General features: G+C 40.8%; 1 protein-coding gene across 2 annotated transcripts in view; it reads right to left on the bottom strand.

The window, feature by feature from the left end:
• Positions 1–5,606: 5,606 nt before the first annotated feature.
• The window catches only part of TMTC3 (transmembrane O-mannosyltransferase targeting cadherins 3), a 41,388-nt gene continuing 27,979 nt past the window's right edge, over positions 5,607–19,015 (bottom strand). For both annotated transcript variants that reach the window (XM_060245159.1, XM_060245160.1), the window contains exons 10-15: positions 18,415–18,535; positions 16,739–16,850; positions 12,871–12,974; positions 12,125–12,294; positions 9,627–9,853; positions 5,607–7,808 (exon numbers count right to left, since the gene is read on the bottom strand). In XM_060245159.1, coding sequence (XP_060101142.1) covers positions 6,988–7,808; positions 9,627–9,853; positions 12,125–12,294; positions 12,871–12,974; positions 16,739–16,850; positions 18,415–18,535 — 1,555 coding nt within the window. In that variant the 3' untranslated portion in view covers positions 5,607–6,987. The remainder of the gene's footprint in view (positions 7,809–9,626; positions 9,854–12,124; positions 12,295–12,870; positions 12,975–16,738; positions 16,851–18,414; positions 18,536–19,015) is intronic.

Here is a 19,015-nt window from a genome sequence, read left to right as displayed (position 1 = left end):
AAGCAGAGCTCACTGTTCACTCTAGAAAGACAGCCACGGGGCTGCGTGTGACTAGAGAAGAGTCACAGTAAAAGACCTGGGAGGTCACAGACACAGAGACACTTCTCCTAAGAGCTAAAGAGGTGGTTGAGGGAAAGATGTGGGTCTAGAAGTCTGAAGGGCTGGGAGAAGAGACACCAGTCGACTTAAGGGACTTGGCACATTATACCCAAGAGGCCAACCCAGAATAGTGTTGGAGAGTGAAAGCTGTATGATCTGTGAAACCCGAGAGACCTAAGCGAAATTGTTGTTATAAAGCCTGAACTACGAAGAAATTGTTAACTGCTTGAGATACAATATAGCCCATGTATATATATTTCCCATTCCCCAGTTGAAGGCGGTGTGTGTTTGTTAATAAATTTCTGTGGTTTACTTTAAAGTTCTCTGGTGCCAGTATATTGGGAAAACTATCGAAGCTGCTGTGGTCCCCTACAAACTGAGTTTATATCCATCTGAAAGCAAAACAAACCCCCCAAAGAGACTAGTAGTGAGAAATCCATATTACACCCACCCCTTTCGTTTCATAGTCGTGAAGTACAATTCAAGAAGAACTGAGGCGGACGAGGGGCTGGGGTAGCCATAAGCCACATATAGAAGCGATCCAGTGAGACCGTGAGGCGCGCTGTTATAATTAGTATTTCCCAATATTCCCAAATTGGTATGGTGTTGGGATTTGGAAAATATTCAGGTTTGTGATTTTTTCCCCCATTATATCCACTGGGGATGTCACTCGCATCTGGTGAAAGCTAGTGGTGAGGAAATAAAGGATCCCCCGGTGGACATTATCAATCGGTCCCTGAATTCAGGGGTCTACCCAATGGGATTGAAGGAGGCTGTAATTGTACCACTCTTAAAGAAACCAACTTTAGATCTTGTAGAGCCTTCCAATTAACACCCAGGCTTAAATCTTTCATTTCTGGGTAAGGTAATTGAGACAGTGGTTTCTGAGAAGCTCCAGAACTTCCTAGATTATCTGTTGGCCCTGGACCCATTCCAGTTTGGCTTCTGCCTTGACCACAGGATGGAGAAAGCTCTGGTCACCCTCACAGATGAGCTCCACAGAAAGCTTGATCAATGTGAATCAGTGTTGCTAGTATTATTAGATCTCACAGCAGAGTTCAACATGGTTAACCATAATCTTTTGACCCACCACCTCACCAATGTAGGAGTCCAGGGGGGTAGCCTTGAAGGGACAGAGGATGGCGCTGGGTGAGAGGGTATCATCTAGGTACCTCCTAGTATGTGGGGTTCTCCAGGGGACTATCCTGTCCCTGATTTTTCAACCATCTGTATGTGCTCCCTTGTTGGTGCAGAGGTTTGGGCTGGGTAGTCACTAGAATTTACTACAAGAATTTAGGGGGAATTATTTGTGAGTTTCCTGCATTGTGCAGGGGGTTGGACTAGATGACCCTGTAGGTCCCTTCCAACTCTATGATTCTAGTATGCTGATGACACGCAGCTCTTATCTGTTGATAGGTGGCCAGCCAGGCACCACCCCAGCAAATTTGGCTGAGGAACTAGAAGCTATGATGGTTGCTGATTCAGTAGTACTAGTGACTACACGGGGTTCCTCTTCTCCTGAGTTTTCACTGAGCCCTGGCTGACCCACAACGGGTGGTATTATTGTTATTAACAACAATATTTCAACTTGCTGAATCACTATATCCTGGCTACTGCTGGGCTCTAGGCAATGTACAACAATATATAAAATATAGCCGGTCAATAAAATCAATTCAACTAAAAACAAAATACAGAATACAAAATACAGATCCTGATGGCCTCTTATTCATATAATGCAGTCCAGATTTTAGATGTTGGATCAGGGATGGGAGAATCCTTGAAAAGGGTACAGAGGGGAGAGGTGCCAACTCAGCAAGCATCACTGTCCTCAGGCAAAAGCCTGGCAGAACATCTCTGCTTTACAGGCCCTGCAAAACCGTAGAAGGTCTCGCAGGGCCCTGGTGTCTTCCAGCAGAGTGCTCCACCACACTGGGGCCAGGGATGAAAAAGTCCTAGCCTTTATGGAGGAACTAGACCTCTTTATGGCCAGGGATCACCAGCAAATTCCTACCAGTAGAACATGGTGCCCTTCCAGGGACAGCATAGGAGGAGGTCCTGTAGGTATGTTGGCACCTGCTGACACCTTTTGCTGGTTTTAGAAAGCAGCTGAGGCTAGAGAGCTTCTGAATGGCCATGGAGGATCTGATAGACACTGCTTAATGAGTGTTTCTTAGTTAGCTCAATATTTGTACATGTGTGTATGCAAGAATTTTTTTAAACAGTATGTTAATTTAAAAAAGCATCCTGTTAAAGCGCTTGTGCCTGGAATGCTGAAGATCTATAGAGTTATGCATAACCTCACTCCTTGACATTTGTAGTTAGCTCCACCTCCTGTGACAGCCATTTTATGGTTGTGCCCACAAACACAGCATCAGATTTCCAAAAGTGCCCACTGGCTCAAAAGGGCTGGGGACCATTGGTCTATCAAATTAATGTGATAAGGAGGAAAAAAACCCCAAGAATTCTTCAAGGTTGCTTTAGGTCTGCCCTTTAGAAATTCATATGGTTCCATTTCTCAAGAGTCTCTGGATAGAATTCCAATTGCTTTACTCTTTTCCATTCTATAAATGCTCATGTGTATAAATGGTATCAGTTTAAGAGACCAGAGACCCATTCTGGGCAAACAGTTCATTCAGCCATTTAATTACCATGACAGTATCTAAAGACTTCTGTTTGTACCTATTTAATGGTGTTTTTTTAAACAAACAAATAGCTGCATCATTTTTAAAAGTTTATCCCAAGAGACACAGAATTTATAGCAATGCCCTTTTGTCAGCTTAATCTTACGATTCCTATCATCATTCCAAATGACTGTTTTCAGAACTAATTTTAGGTTTCTCAACAGTTTTGACCATGAATCAGAATGAACCCCGTTCTTCAGTTTATGCAATTATAACAGCGCCCGCCTCACAGTCCCACTGGATCGCTTCTGTATGCCGCTTATGGCTACCCCAGCCTCTCTGTCGCCTCAGTTATTCCTTTTAAAACTTTTACCTCAAGAATATATAACTCAAGGGGGTGGGTCAGATATGGATTTCGCTCTTCTAGTCACTTTGGGGGTTTTGCTTTCAGATGGCTATATATATTCACTTTGTAGGGGACCACAGCAGTTTGGACAGTTTTCCCAAATTATAGGCATCAGAGAACTTTAATGTAAACCACAGATATTTATTATAACACAAAGTCTTAAACTGGGGATATGGGAGATATTTATACGGGCTATAAAGTATCTCACTCTGTTAACCAGTTGCTCAGTTGTTTCAGGCTTTATAATAAGTTTCCTTTCTTAGGTCTCTAAGATTCACAGTTCCTAAATAAACACTCTCCAATACTAGCAAAGGCTGGCCTCTTGGGTGTAATGTGCCAAGTCTCTCAAGTCGACTGGAGCCTCTACTCCCAGTCCTTCAGACTCCTAGGCCCACATATGTTCCCTCAACCACCTCTCTAGATCTTAAGAGATGTATATAAGTGTCTGTGACCACTTAGGTCTTCACGGTGACTCTTCCTTTTAGTCACACACACAGCCCCTTGGCTGCTTTTATAGAGCTAGCAGTCAGCTTTGCTTCTCATGAAGACTCTCCACAGCTACTGCCCCAGCTCCCTCAAAGACCAACTCTCTCAGACTCTGACAGGCACTAACTCTCTCCAGCTCCTGTCAGACAACTAACTGACTCCCCTCAGCCATTAGCTGTCAATCTCTCACTGAGAGTTCCGAGCACTCTGGCCCCCACCCTCAGGTCACCTGACGCAGGCTCTATGCGTCCTTGGTTTTCTGTTAACCCATACCTTACTGTCACAGCTACACACACAAAAAGAATATTATTTGAAGCCCATTATGGGATGCAGAGTGCCAGATAGCAGAACCATACATGGAGATGAATACAGGCCATAGCTTCATAAGGTATCCAACACCCTTGTGTAAGAAGCCAGAGGCTGAGGAGGAGGAAAGAGAGGGGAGGAGATTGAATTTATACCCTGCCCTTTACTCAAGAGTCTCAGAGCAGTATAGTCTCCTTTCCCTCCCCCTCCCAACAGACACCTGTAAGGTATGTGGGGCTGAGAGAGCTCTTTCAAGAATTGCTCTGAGAGAATTTGTGACTGACCCAAGGTCACACCATCAGCTGCATGTGAAGGAGAGGGACTCAAACCCAGTGCTCTCACATTAGAGTCCGTGCTCTTAACCACTGCACCAAACTGGCTCTCGGTAAACTACGTACAGCTTGAGTGCTGGCAGAAGGTATGACAGTGCAAAACAGAGGGGACACCATTAATCTGTACGTTATCACAGATCTAAATTGCAGGACTGGTTCATAGTTTAAAGCTCCACTCCAAAAGCCTTTAAGGTGGCCCCAGTGGTGGGTTGTAGTGTATCACAACTATTGATTCCTCCTCAAACCAAACCCAATAAATGAGGCCAAAATACCCATTGTAACCAAAAAAATAATAATCAGGATTTACTTTGAGAAAGTGGAAAAGACCAATTTGCCAAGGGGATCTCTTGGAAAAGGGGGGGGGGGGTGGACCTTGCTAGCATTTTTGGTGCCTCTAAGTAGCTTTGTGAAAACTAGAACTTAAATTCACACGGTTAATCTGCAGGGGAAAGCCAGTCATCCAAAACAAAATCCCTGCTTTTATAGGTTTTCTGAAGGCCTCTCTGTTCCCACCAAGGCTAACTGTATTTCATTATTAAACACAAGGAACTCAGCAGTTATTACTGGCACTGAAACTAGTCCCATGACAACTAGACATGCTCAGTGCTCTTGAGTTTTTTAAGTATTATAGAGACCATTTTCAAGCTTATATTCAGAACTACAAGAGATAGAAAATAAAAGCTGAGCTGCTCAAGAGAGTGTTTCCAGTACCACAAGTGGCAGGAAGTAAACAAAGCTCTATCTGTGGTTGAAGGATATAAGAGTGGGATCAGACCAGCATAATGCCTCTGAGCATGGAAGTTCCACTGAGGCCTCATCAACTGAATTGAATTCCAGGAGCTTCAATTTCTTGAAAAGATAGCTAAACCATTCTTTGAATGACTGTAGATGTCCTAACTGCCCAGTTTAGAGCGAATTAGAAATTAGTGTAACTACCATGGAATCCTATTATTAATTGCACATTGAAAAATACATGAATTTCTATGGCTCCACACCAAGGAACTACAGTACTAGCTCTGCATGCCTAGTGGTACTTTACTTTTTGTTTTCCTCCCACAGCAAAGCATTGGAATTGCACCATAAATTCCTTATCAAACTTGGGCAAATAACCAAGCTAGAAGTCCTGCTTCACTTACACAAACTCTTCTGCTTCCCTGGACTTGCCAGACTGTGGCCCATTTTATTTAAATTAAAAATCTTGATTGCTTTGGACCTTTTTTCTAACTGCAATTTGTAGTATTTCATGTTAAAAGGTCAGAAAGAAGAACACAAGACTACAAATGTTTGCCAGTGTAAACTTCTCCTAGTTCCCAGGATTTCACTTGGAGATCCAACAGTAAAAAGAAAACAAAAGCATTTTAGACAATCCAGCAATATATTTAAAGAGAAAAAATATATATGCATAATCACAGATGTAAAAACGTAGAAGCTATCAACCCATATTTTACATATGAATTAACTCATTCTGGGAAGTATTAGTGGAAACAAGTTGAAGCACAGTAGTCAGAATAAATATTTTAAATTAAAAACTCTTTTATGCCAATAAAGGCTGACTTGACTTGAATTAAAAACTGCAACAATTTAGGAATTATGTGAAGTGACTATTATTCCCCTCCCTCAAAAAGTACGTACAATAGAAATGTGATTAACTGCAGACAATCAGTTCTGTCACATTTATGTGGAAGATTACAGTGATTGTAAAAGAATAATGTCAGTTTTCCTTTCATTTAATATACTACCTCAGAGTCCATTCCTAAAAAAAGAACAAAATATTGGGTGCCTTGTGTTGTTCCACTGGAAACAATTTTTTTTAAAAAACCATTTTTTAAAAAGCCAAAAATTTCCACACATACTGAGAAATAAACGCAGAAGTTCCATATACAGTGATTCCTTTTAGCAGGCTGACTGACAGTTGATATACAAGCGCCCACAGTTGTTATATAAAACAACACCACTGGATCTTAATAGATCACTAAGAAATTTCAATAAGCATGAGAGTGTTTTATATATATGTATCCCCCCTCCATTTAGAGATCCACTGAACTTTAGTGTCATCTATAAAGGCTGAAAAACTATGAAATGTGTGCATGCACTTAACATAAATAGTATCTACTACTAAATCTTTGACATCTTTTGAAAAATGAATAATGCTAAGTGGAAGAGGTGAGTGTGATGCATAATATATAGCTTAAAAACCACTAATGGTTTTATATGTAAACTGAAATAAAGAGAATTATTTGAACTAAAGTTGTACTCCCAAAAGTACTCCATCAGAAAAATACCCCTTGAAAAGTCAGCATAAAAACCTCCATATGTGAGATGCCCTTTAAATTTGCTAACTCTCTCTGAGAATACAACTAAACTCTAGCAGATACAGTCCACCTGAAAAGCCTTTTACTCTGAAGCCACTGTGGCTGAGTTCAATGGGTCTTGCTTCTAGGTTCATACATTTAAAATAGCAGCCTCTTGTATGAAAGATACAATTTCTATCAGTGGAAAACTCCTGCACCAGGTATGCTCACTTCCTTACCCATTAGCACTTTATTAAAATTCATGATTTTCATAAGAGGTTAGTTTTTCCTTGCATAGCAGAAACAGCCTTTTCCCACTTTTTAAAAAAGTAATGATATGCTTCCATTGCTCTTTCCAAATTCATAAGGACCCAGTGGTCATTTTTACTCAATACACACAATATCGGAAGTAGCATCACCTCCCAGCATTAAAGTGACCCAAGAACTTATTCCCCATTTAATATACGTTCAATCTCTTCGAGTCTTTTCAGAGCAGCAACTCTTTTTTTCTCTATGTCTTTTATTTCTTTTGTAGATTTCTTTTTTGTCTCTTTGTCTGTGTTGTTTTTCTCTTCATGCTTTTTGGCTTTTCCTTCCCCTTTGTTTTTATTATTACTGTCTGGGGTCCGAGTGTTTTTCTGTTCATTTTTTACTTCTTTCAAGTTTGCAAATGTGGCCCTTCCCGCTTCTGCAGTTTTCGTTTTCTCTGTGGGAATCACAGAGGCTTCCCCTGTACCAAGCGAAGCAATTTTGCTCCGGACGATGCTTAAATGACGCTGGATATATTCCTCATGCGGGGCTAAGGCCAGTGTTTCTACCAGACATTTCTCTGCTTTTAATAAGTCTCGTTCCTCAAAATAAACTACACAAAGATTGTGTTTCCCTTGTACATTGTTAGGATCCATTTTCAGAATTTTCTCAAAGCACTCTTTAGCTCCTCTGATATCTTTCTTTTGGTTCATCAAAATATCTCCCTTCAAAATCAAACCTTTGGTATGATCAGGGTAGTATCTCAGCAGCTCTTCCAGGACTGGCAGGGCTTTCAACTCCTTTGCAGTTTGAGAATAAAGTAGTGCCAAATTGAACAAAGCACTTCGGAAGCCAGCTTGTAGCTTTATGGCTTTTTTCATCCAAGTCTCTGCTTCAGCATCTTTTTTGTCATCCATTGCCAACATACCCAAATTAAAATAGCCATTTGCATCCTGAGGCTCTTCTTTTACATAATTTAAAAGACGTTTCTTGGCTTCAGGCCTCAGCCTAGCATCGCCTATAGCAATGGAAGATATATTAGAGCTTTTATTTCCAGTTGCACAGATACAAGTACGTATATTAGTATATTTTTTTAAATAAGAATTTCAAAGCTATTATATGCACATGTATGGGACATAAGACCACATCTATACAAATATTCTCCAGTTTTAATACAAAATAAAGCCTACCTTAGCTATATGTGTTGGACATTCCAACGATATTTTGGACGTTAATTTAGCATAGTGTCTCCAGTGCAATTAAACTATTAATCTGACTTTGCCATATACTTTTATAAATAAATCCTAGGCTTATCTTGCCTATATCTAACTAAAATTCAGTAGAAAATAAAATACATATTAATATTGAAACTCATCATGTAAATAAAGTCTAAAGTCTAATGATCCAAAGTAAAATTGAGCAATTTATGCCACAAGTGTGGTATCTTATACAATACAAAGACATTTGTGTGATTTATAGCAGGGCTTTTCCCTTGGCAGAGGACAGGGAGTGATCTCTGTCAATTCTGCCTCCTACTGTAAACCCTAACACTACAGCTAGCACTGTTACTGTTACTTCCCAGCACCTGGAGAAAGGGCACTGTCTCTGGGCTGAAGCTTGAGTGGGGGGGGGGGGCAGGAAAGTTCCATTCTATGAGTAGAACTCTGCCTAATGAAATTTTGGATCCAATTCCCAGTCTCCAAAATTGAACAGAATCACACATGCACACAATATAAATTGTCATTAGTAAACACATATAGCCAAAAATACTCTCTATATTTGAACAACTGCAGCAGTTAATTAAGAGTTATAAATCCCTTAGAATTGTTACTTAGGTTTTAGATTTAAGTACAGATACTGCTTTGGCCATGGATATTTAAGTGGTTTAGTAAATACAAGTGGGGAGAACCTGCAAGAAACTTGTGAATTTTCCCTTCCCCCTTTGCTTCCTTCCCTCTCTCCCCTTCTCTAACAAACTTGGCTCTCTTTCTTCCCCCTTTTCTTCTCTGTTAACTTACACCCCTTTCCATTTCTCCTTCCCTTCTCAGTCTATCACTATTCTTTTCCCCCTCCCCTTCTCTGACAACCCTCCTCCCTCTCTTCCCCCTTTATGTCAGCCTACTCCAGTTTTGCCCTCCAGCCCTTTCTATCAATCTCTCCCTCCCCTGTCATCCTGCTCCTATTTCTTTCCTTCCCCTTCTCTGTCAACCTATCCCCTCTTTTGCTTCCCACTGCCTCCATGTCAATCTTCCCCTCCACTTCTTTATCAACCTAACTCCCGCACTATTTCTCCTCCCCTATTACTGGCTGCGGTAGCAGTGGTGCAAGGAAGCTGCTCTGGGCCTGCAGCCGCTTCCCTATTGCCAAGCCAGGAGCAGCTCCAGGCTCTCTGGACATCCTGAGGCACTATGGTGGCCGGGCTTGGAGAGCCTCTCAGTGTCCTCTAGCACTGTGGCAAGTGGAAAGCCTCCTTTGCCATGGCAGTTGCCAGCTCTATAGGTAAGTACAATGCTGTTTTTTGGGGGAGGGAATTTACCCCCCTCCAATGTATTTTTTTGTTTGCTATTTCAGATTTTTCTGCAAACCTGGGGGAATCCCCCCCAAGTTTGCATAAAAATCTTTTTTAGTGTCATTTGCCCTGAACCACAGATTTAGATATCTACAGATGAGGGCCAGACTTTGCTATTATATATACAGATTTCTACAATATGACCCTTCAAAGACAGGCACACCTTATACAAATGTACTCTATGGGCAAATACAAAATGTAAGATGTTAACCTCAGCATGTTATAAAATACTTGACATACATATGAGCTGTACCTGAACCAACATACCAGATTCTTGCATTAGCAGCGCGGAATTAAACAGCGCCAATTTATGATTGGGATTGAGTTCTAATGCCCTGTTGAAGTTGTTCAGAGCTTCTGTTGGATCTTTCAGTTCAATGTAAACAATTGCCAAGTTATACCACAGATCTGCATTGTTCCGATCCAGTTCAAGGGCTCTAAGGTAAGCTTCCTTAGCTTGCATCGGTTTGTTCATTTTTAGAAGCAATTCACCCCTGTTGAAAAATCAAAGTTATTTTCCCCCCACTCATCTACTTACTGTTTGATATTTATCTGGTGCAAACAGCATATAAAACTGAAAGTACTGTACCAGTTGTACTATGGTGAGAACAAGGAGCCAGAGAAAGGTGTGGGAATAATTCTGGCTCTATAACAGTGTCAATTCACAGGATGCTGGGTAGAGGGTAAAAGCACTTTTTGCTAGACTACCCTTCCTAGGATAAAGAAAAGGGCACACTGCTGAATATAGGACTTCAGCTAGGCTATCCTAGAGAGAAACCCAGAACTCCATTAGCAACAGAACAACCAGAGAAAAGTGCCAGGAAGGAAGAGCAGCACACAACACAGTACACAGATGGCAGCATCAGCAGTTCACAACTGTACTTTTCTTAAGATCACAATAAGAGCCCTGCTGGATCCGACCACTATTCTACCTAATCCAGCATCTTGTCAAACACAGTGGCCAGCCAATTTCTTTGGCAGAACAAAGACAGGACATAGAGGCTAAGACCTTCCCCTGATGTTGTCTCCTGGCACTGGGATTCAGACACTTATTGCAGCCACTTTGCTGGAGACATCCATTTCAGTGACTTCTAGCCATGGTGACTGAGGTTAACCTCCGCATTCAGAGAAAGCCTCTGCTGTTCTACTCTCATGGTGTCTCTTTTGAAAGCTCATGTCACATTTAGCCTTTCAAGTGCCACAAGGCTCTTCTGTTTTCTCTTGTTATGGTTGACTGGAAGAAGTACCTAGGTGGCCCTTTTAATAGTACATCCCCAACCCGTTACTTCTCTTGATATCTAAATTGTCTCCAGGAGAAAACCAGCTCTGAAGCAAGACTGGGAGTCTGCAGCAAGTCCTCCAAGAAGAACTGCAATTGGGCCCAAATTATGTAGTAGAGGAAACTCTTCTTTCAATGTACCTGGTAATATGCCTAAAGGAAATCAAAACTGTAAGCAGTTATGCTATCTATTGCTTTAAACATGTATCTCTCTTTCCAGACTCTAATAGGACAAATGATGTATGGCTGTATAGAGAGATGAAATTTTTGTTTAGGCTTAACCTAAATGTCTATGTAGATGACTAATTCAATTACTTTTCCTGTAGACTCAGGAAAGATGGGGATAAGGTTCTAGTTCTGGTGTCTTTGAACCTGAACCTGTAAAGTCTATGCACTTGCTCAAGCACAAGCCTCTTGTCATAGGAGTTGGCAGAGGTAAAAAGGGCTCAGAGTACCTTGGCAAAACTTGAAAACATCCTTGATATAGGTTAAGGTAACCTTTAAGCACCTTTTGCCATGTTATGAAGTGAGGTTCAGGTCTAGTTGCAATAAATAATTTTGTCAAGAATCTCACTGGGCAAGTCACCATCTAAACTTAACCTACCTCACAGGGTAAGAATAATAAAGGAAGAAGGGAGATTTGTACACCAGCCTGAGCTCCTCCATAGTAGAAGGGTGGGATAAAACACTGGATTGTTTGGTATCTTATGTCTGAGATATGCCCTAGAAAAAATTTGTAGGTAGCAGTGGATACAGTCAGAATATAGCATACCTAAGGATATACTGACATTTTCCTAGCAATGCCACTGTTGTCTTGTTATAGCAGGGCAACTAGGGACTTGAAAAGGCATTTAATAGGCTCCATCAGATGAAAGCTGTCCATGGTAAGCTGTCAAAATCCCATTAAGGTACTGGGAGAGATGGCTCTGTGAGCATTTTCCACCAAGCTACCACTTTCTGGTTTCTTGGGAACTTACCAAACACAATTATCTTGCAGTCCGTGTTGTACAGCAATATTAACAGAGATCTGAGTGGTATTACTAACAATTCCCGGGTGTTCTTCTGGGAAGGCCTGAGAGTTAATGTGGGATGGAAAAACTAGCAGCTTGTAAATAAAGCTGGAGGGCGGGGTGGTCATCAGCCACCAGATGATATCTACAAGTGCTATAGGCATCTGACACAAAAGTTGTAAGATGGGTTGTTCAAGCGTCTATAAGCCTTCCTGGTTGCTGGTAATCAGGCAAGCTATGAGTTACATGGCACCTGTGCTGCTTTGATATTAGACAAGGACTTGGGCTTTTGAGAGGTAAACAAGGAACAGGATTCCATGGTCCTGTTTAAAAACCATCAGAAAGTAGAGCCACACCAATGAAGCCAAGGAATGAAAAAACAAAACTCTGATGTTATAGAAATAAGAACCATTGGGGAAATAAGTTTTGTGTGCTCAGAGTTCCGTTTAAGAATGTTTTTACAGCATATAAAATACCTGCTTATGTATGCCTGTTTGAAATCTGGCCTCATGCTAATTGCTTGGCGATACAGCTGATCTGCTTCTTCCAGGCGAGATTCATTTGCTCGAATCAAGTTTGCGAGATTTATGTAAACATTCAAATGATTAGGAGCAACTCGTGCAGCGTATTTTTTACCTGGAATGATCTGACAGCAGAAAAACTATATCAGCTAGAGGTTACTAAATCAGAAGTGCATTGAAGTACAGCTACAAAAACTTGTACTGAACAGGGTTTTCTCCCATGCCCCCCAACAGTTTTAAAATTGGAAAGTCTACAAAATGGCTATTCTGAACGGAGGACAAATTTTGTTACAACAGAAAGCAAATATTCTACTGAAGCAATGCAAGACCTACAGGTCATATAGGATCACTTATGGCTTTTATTCTTTAGAAGTTTCTGGGCCACATACTTGTTAAGGAAAACAATAGAAAAATAGAGGAATGTAATTTTTTTTTGCAGGGGCTCCATTTGTTGGAAATTTTGTTATATTGTCCACTTTTAATAAATTAATAAAAATTAAAAATAAATAAAATAATAAAAAAATAAAAAGCAAAGCAGATGAGAGTTCTTTGAAATTTCAGAAAAGTCCTTAAGATAGCATTAAGTCTGTAGCTGTTTCAAACTACTAATGAGAAAAAAGATTAGATATTGTTTTTAATATTAACTGCCTATTATTCTACTGAAAGTTTTAAAACTGTTTAAAAAATATTTTACTTCTTACCTGTGGCATCAGTGATTTTGCAACCAAATAGGATTCTTCAGCCTCTTTAGTTCTGTTCAAATTTTTGTAAGTTCTTCCAACATTCATATGGGCACCAATGTCATCTTCAAATTACAGGGAGGGAAAAAAGACATGTATTTCATTTTTTTCCTAAAAATCTTTCTCTGACCTGAGAAATAACAGTGAATAGTTATTATAATCTTAAGTACCATGTCATGAAATATTAAAGGGCAAGTTCATCCTCTGAAAGGAAAGTAAAGATGGCACCACAGACTTTCCCAATTATCACTTTCAGTTGTAAGATAAACAGAAGCTAAGTCACTACAAAAAACCCTTTTTAATATGGACCATTTTAAACTTGTCATTCTGCATGATTTGCACTTTGGCAGACATGGCCACTTGCCAATGCAATAACTTCGTATGTGGTGAGAGTCCACAACTAGAATTACTATAATATATTTAACAAGGCTCAGGCAATAGCAAACCACCTCTGTTCATGCCCTGAATAGCACTTGATAGCACTTTCCGCTATCAAGTACTTGCTAATCAAAATCCACTTTGGAAGAACTTTGGCAGATCCTTTTCCTTTCTTGCATTCCGTATTTTTTCCCATTACTAACCCCTGCAGGACTTATTATATTTCAGTAGGGCATATAAGGCAGAGATGTTCTGCCTGGCATTTAGTTGAGGGCAGCGATGGCACAGACAATCCAGCACTCTCATATTTTCCCCACCCTCTGCTACCCCTCCCGCCTTGTCAGTCTTTGGAAATATTTTTTATTGCCATCTCAACAACTGTATTATTTTTAATTGTATTTTAAAAAAATTAACCAAATTATTTGTTTCTTTTTTGTTGTAAGTCATTCAAACAGATAGGCTCATTTAACCATTGCTGCTGGGAGTGCCCCTATGTACAGGAGTTTTGGGAATCAGTTTTACAAACCGTTGATAGTATTCTGAATATTTCACTCCCTAGAAAACCAGAATTAATACTGCTAGATGACTGGTCTTCAGTAAAACTATCTCAAACTAAAAAAGAACTTGCAGGTTCACTTATTTTGGCTGCTACATTTGTAATTGCATCTAACTGGAAAAACTCTGCAAAGTTTAATATTACAAACTGGTTTTTGAAAGTATGGGACATACTAGTTGCTGACAAACTGGTCTCACAAATTAAACAATATGACACTCCTCAGTATAATAATGACTTTGTGGAATGTTGGTTCTGTTTCTTTGAATTTTTGGAAAGTTCCACACTTTCATACTGTAAATTGCCTCCAAAATACAAAAGGTTTATTTCTAACAAGGTATCAACTGTATTAGAACTAAAGGTGTAAAACATGATACTTATAAGTATTGCTCTGATCCAGTGTTAAGTTTTGTTTTTTGTTGCAATCTATATATGACTTATTGATGGATTTATAAGCTATGTCAATAACAGACTGTGAACTCTGTATGACTTATATGTTTTAATAAAAGTTTAAATTTGGAAAAAATCCCTGTCGTGCCCTGGGCGCCCCTCATGACCCCTGGTGCAGCCGTCGCCCCTCTGCCTGGACCACCCCCATTTGGGATTTGTGGGGGTGTCCCCCTGAGATCTCAGAATTAGGGGAGGGAGCCAGGTTACTGCACCTCAGGCGCCCTTTCCCCTCCGGCTGTGGGTGGGCTCCTCTCCCTCTCAGTTGGCAGCCCCTTTTTCCATCAGCCAGCTTCTTCCCCGACCTCTTGTCCCTCTTCCTTTTATCCCTCTGCCAGTTCACTCCCCGCTCCCCGGGTCCCACCCCTTTCTGGTTCCGCCCCCATTCATAAGCTCGGACGCCGGGGGGAGGCATTCTGGGGCTGGGCCATTCTGAAGCTGCTGGGCCTTCCATGGCCCCAGTGGAGCGTCAGGGCACGACAGCGCCAGCCGCCGCGGCTCGGCCTGCCGGCCCCTTCCTCTGCTGTTGCTGGGCTCCTTCTCCACCTCCCTGCCCTGGCCTCCTTCGACGCTGCGTGGCGTCCAGACTCCCTGTGCCCGAGGGCGGGCGCGCTGGCTGCGGGCGCTGAGTTGTGCTGCTGGGGCTGTTGCTCTGCTGCCGGACACCCAGGTAGGTGGCGGTGAGGCTGTGGGGGCATCCAGCGGTCCTGCAGGTAGCTCCCCAGGTGTCGGTGGGGGGGTGGATGGCTGGCAAGCGAGGGGGGGCCCTCCGTGGAGTCCTGGCCTGGGCTGGATGGGACAAACTCTAAGAAATCTAATCTAATAAAACAAATGATTAATCTTTGCCCCCTTTCTAAGAGTAACTGTATGGCACACAACTAAATAGCAGAAGTAATAACTGAGATACTACACAAACACAATTCTGGCCACAATCCCATAGCCCGCCTGGGTCTTTTCCCAATCCTCATTCAGCTGCTGATTCCAGAGTAGATCATTTATGAGAATCACCAAACCTGCCTTTAAATATAAAGGCATTCTCAACCTGCCTTTAAATATAAAGAGTACCCAGATTTTGCCCCCTCCCTCAATCATCTGAGAAGTCCTCTCTCCAAATCAGGAATTCTCTGTATTGGCTGGAAATGAATTAAGATGAGCTATATTTTGAACAGAGAATGAAGGAAACCTCAGGGTTCTGATTCTAGCCATAAAATGGAAGAGGGGGCAGTTGGTCAGATGCATGCTTTGTGTGAATAACCTAAAAATAAAGCAAATGTAGATGTTAACTATTCCATTTTCTTTCAATGACTGATCTGATATTGAGTGCCTTGTTATTGTTCAGTCCTTCAGTCTGGTGCCAAGAATGTCATATTCTCACAAAATGACTGCTTTACACCTCATGCTAGAGTATTGGGAGTAAGAAACTGAAACCAAAGATGTTCCTTAGGGTATGACTGTGGAAGAATTCTAGAGAGCCCGTCTAAGGCACTGTACAAACTCTACTGCACAAGGAACAGCAGCAAGAGGATGTTTGGATTCTACTGTTTCTTCAGACCCTGACACTTTGCTTCCTTGAAAACCAACCAAGGAAGAAATTGCAGTTGCTATAGATGAAATTAACAGGGCATATGGAATCTACAATAAGTAAATAAATACTGAAAGTAGCAGGTGGCTCCTCCAAAAATGACCTGGGACAGAGCACCTTAGTGTTGCTGTGCTAAAGATTAAAAAGAATACGGAGAGTCTGTTGTACAGAAGTAGACAGCTGTATGTAATTATAACTTGCTTTGCTTTTAAACTATGCCCTTTGGTTTCTACTCTATGCTTCAGAACTGGCAAAGTCAACTTTAAAGAACAAACTAGAGGACAAGATCAAACATCCCAGGAAATTGGATAAAAGACAAATTTCAGTGCCACGACCTAAATTCTACCTATTTTACTATTCAAATTCAAGTTATGGGTGAATGCTAACAGAATATCTAGCATATAGATTTGTTTTGAAACTAATCCAGAGAAGTTGATATGCTTGAGTGTAACCTAATACACTTTGCAGGTAATGAGCGTAACTATAAACAGTTCTTTGAATACATGCATTAGGATCTCAGATATCGTAATTGATAGAAGAGTGTATTGTGCCAGCTGCAAATCTAATTTGTTTGTGCCATGGTTTTGTTAAGAGGAACAACATTTAAATACTAACATTACAGTAGCTTAATAGAGAAAACCCCTTTCATAGGTTTTTGAAACTGCACTGCTGTTGCTGATTTGCAGTCATTTGACAATACAGAATTAGCAAGCTGCATGTATACGTACTGTTTCATGTTAAGGATCCGTATATTTTTCTGCATTATGCAAGGGTTAATATCTGCAGGCTCGCTGTGCAAGAACAGTATCTTGTTCTAGCACAAGCTCTATGCCTTGGCTAATCACTCCAGACAATTGTTTCCAACTCACCTGGCTGAACCTGAGTGGCTTGTATGAAGAATCTCAACGCTTGCTCAAAGTTCTTCTCATTTTCTAAAGCATGACCTACATTGTTCCAAAGTTTGGCATTATTCTTATTTACCTGATTACAACAAAAACAAACATAGAGTATATCAAACACCACAACATTCAAATCTAAGAGATACATCTAAAAAAATATAAAAACGCATTCCCCATGTCTTCATCAGTCCCACAGACCATTTACCAATCTGTTGAAATCAAGAGATATTACCTGTTTATCTAGCTCATTTATCTATTCCTGCTGTTTCTCTGTGGAACTTAGGAGAATGTCCACGGTTGTCTCTATCTGTTTTATTCTCACATCATTATTGAGAGAAACAGCGACTGACTGCCCCAAGGTCACTCAGTGAACTTTATTGCTGGACAGGGATCTGAATGCACAGCTCTCTGGTACCAGCAGGACACTGACCACTATACCATATGGCTTGGGAAAATTATGCACCACTATGGTAGAGGGGAAAATAGCCATTATGAAGTACAAATTCTGACTTTTCTTTTATTCTCTCTCCAATTTTAAAGTTAAATTAGCTTTGTCTAGTTCAAGAGTGGTTATTGCAAAACAAAACTCCAGTGGTACCTTAAAGACTAGCCACATTTATTTCTATATGTTTTTGTGAGTCACACTTCTTCAGATACCCTAAACATTTACATTTGGGGAGGGACGGTGGCTCAGTGGTAGAGCATCTGCTTGGTAAGCAGAAGGTCCCAGGTTCAATCCCTGGCATCTCCAAAAAGGGTTCAGGCAAGTTCAAGTGTTTGTATTGAAATAAATGTTGATTCAGGTGGGTAGATGTGTTGGTCTGAAGCAGTAGATCAAAGTTTGAGTCCAGTGACTAACGAAGTTTTAGTATGGATATGAGCTTTCATGTGCACACACACTTTTTCAAATTCAGAAATAGATGTTGCTAGCCTTCAAGGGGCAAAATAAATTTTGTTTTATTTGCTGAAAAAACTGAAGATGATGATGATATTGAATTTATATCCTGTCCTCCACTCCGAAGAGTCTCAGAGCGGCTCACAATCTCCTTTACCTTCCTCCCCCACAACAGGCACCCTGTGAGGTGGGTGGGGCTAGAAAGGGCTCTCACAGCAGCTGCCCTTTCAAGGACAACCTCTGCCAGAGCAATGGCTGACCCAAGGCCATCCTAGCAGGTGCAAGTGGAGGAGTGGGGAATCAAACCCAGTTCTCCAAACCCGGTTCTCACACACTTAACCACTACACCAAACTGACAAAGAAGCTACTTGTCAATCCTTTCACCTTATAAAAATTAGATTTTAATACAGCTGTGTTAATCTGAGCAAAACCTTCTGAAGATGCCACCATGTAAAAAGGTAAGGAAACAACTGCTTGCACCCAAGCACCCTCTATTTTGGATCCTATCTTGGGGAACAGCCTATCTAAAAAGCCAGGATTCTGTGTAACTCACAATTCTGTGTAAAAAAGAAATGGCCAGGAGGGCTTTTTTTTTTTTACACAAAGTTTATTGCACTGCTTATTGCTACTCAATTCCAGTTTTACTGCAGTATTATACGTATCATACTGAAATGTATTGTATTGTTTTTTTTTTATAATTCTGTCATTCATCTTGAATAGCAATGAGAATGTGAATGAAGCAAAGTTGTACCTTTAAAGCTGATATGAACAATGTATACTCAGATTCCCAATCCCAGTTCCTCTGCAGCGTTTTTAAGGCATGAATGAACAGTACCAGAGACAGAAACACCCAGGATAGTTTTCTTAGCACACTGTTGCAAAATAAGGCAGAAAGAGGTGAAAAACATACTTTATGCCATTTTAACATTTCCAGTCAGCTACTGGCTGAAAACATCTCCACATATATACCAGTCTTAATTTAAACTAAATTCCTTGTTTTTGCAGGTCACCCCCTACCTGATTTATACATCACTCATATTTAGCACCTCCCTGGAGGAGAAACCCAGCACTTGGAAAAATGTTAGCACAATCTTTTAGACATTACAATAGTAGCAGTTGCATTTGGAGAAAGTAATGCAAATGTATACACATTATTTCTATCCTGCTGTATGACATACAACTCACTAGCTCAAACACCGCTAATACTACCCTACATCTATATTTTTATTTCACCTTTTCTCCAAGGAATTCAAAGAGGGGTGGCTACATGATAATCTCTCTCTCTATTTTACCCTCACAACCACCCTGTGAGGTAAGACTGAAAAGATCACCCAATGTACTTTATGTCAGAA

The sequence above is a fragment of the Heteronotia binoei genome, chromosome 8 (assembly GCF_032191835.1).
Source record: "Heteronotia binoei isolate CCM8104 ecotype False Entrance Well chromosome 8, APGP_CSIRO_Hbin_v1, whole genome shotgun sequence".
Taxonomy (NCBI): Eukaryota; Metazoa; Chordata; class Lepidosauria; order Squamata; family Gekkonidae; genus Heteronotia; species Heteronotia binoei.
The sequence above is the reverse complement of the archived record's forward strand: the minus strand, read 5'-3'. Positions and strand labels throughout refer to the sequence as shown.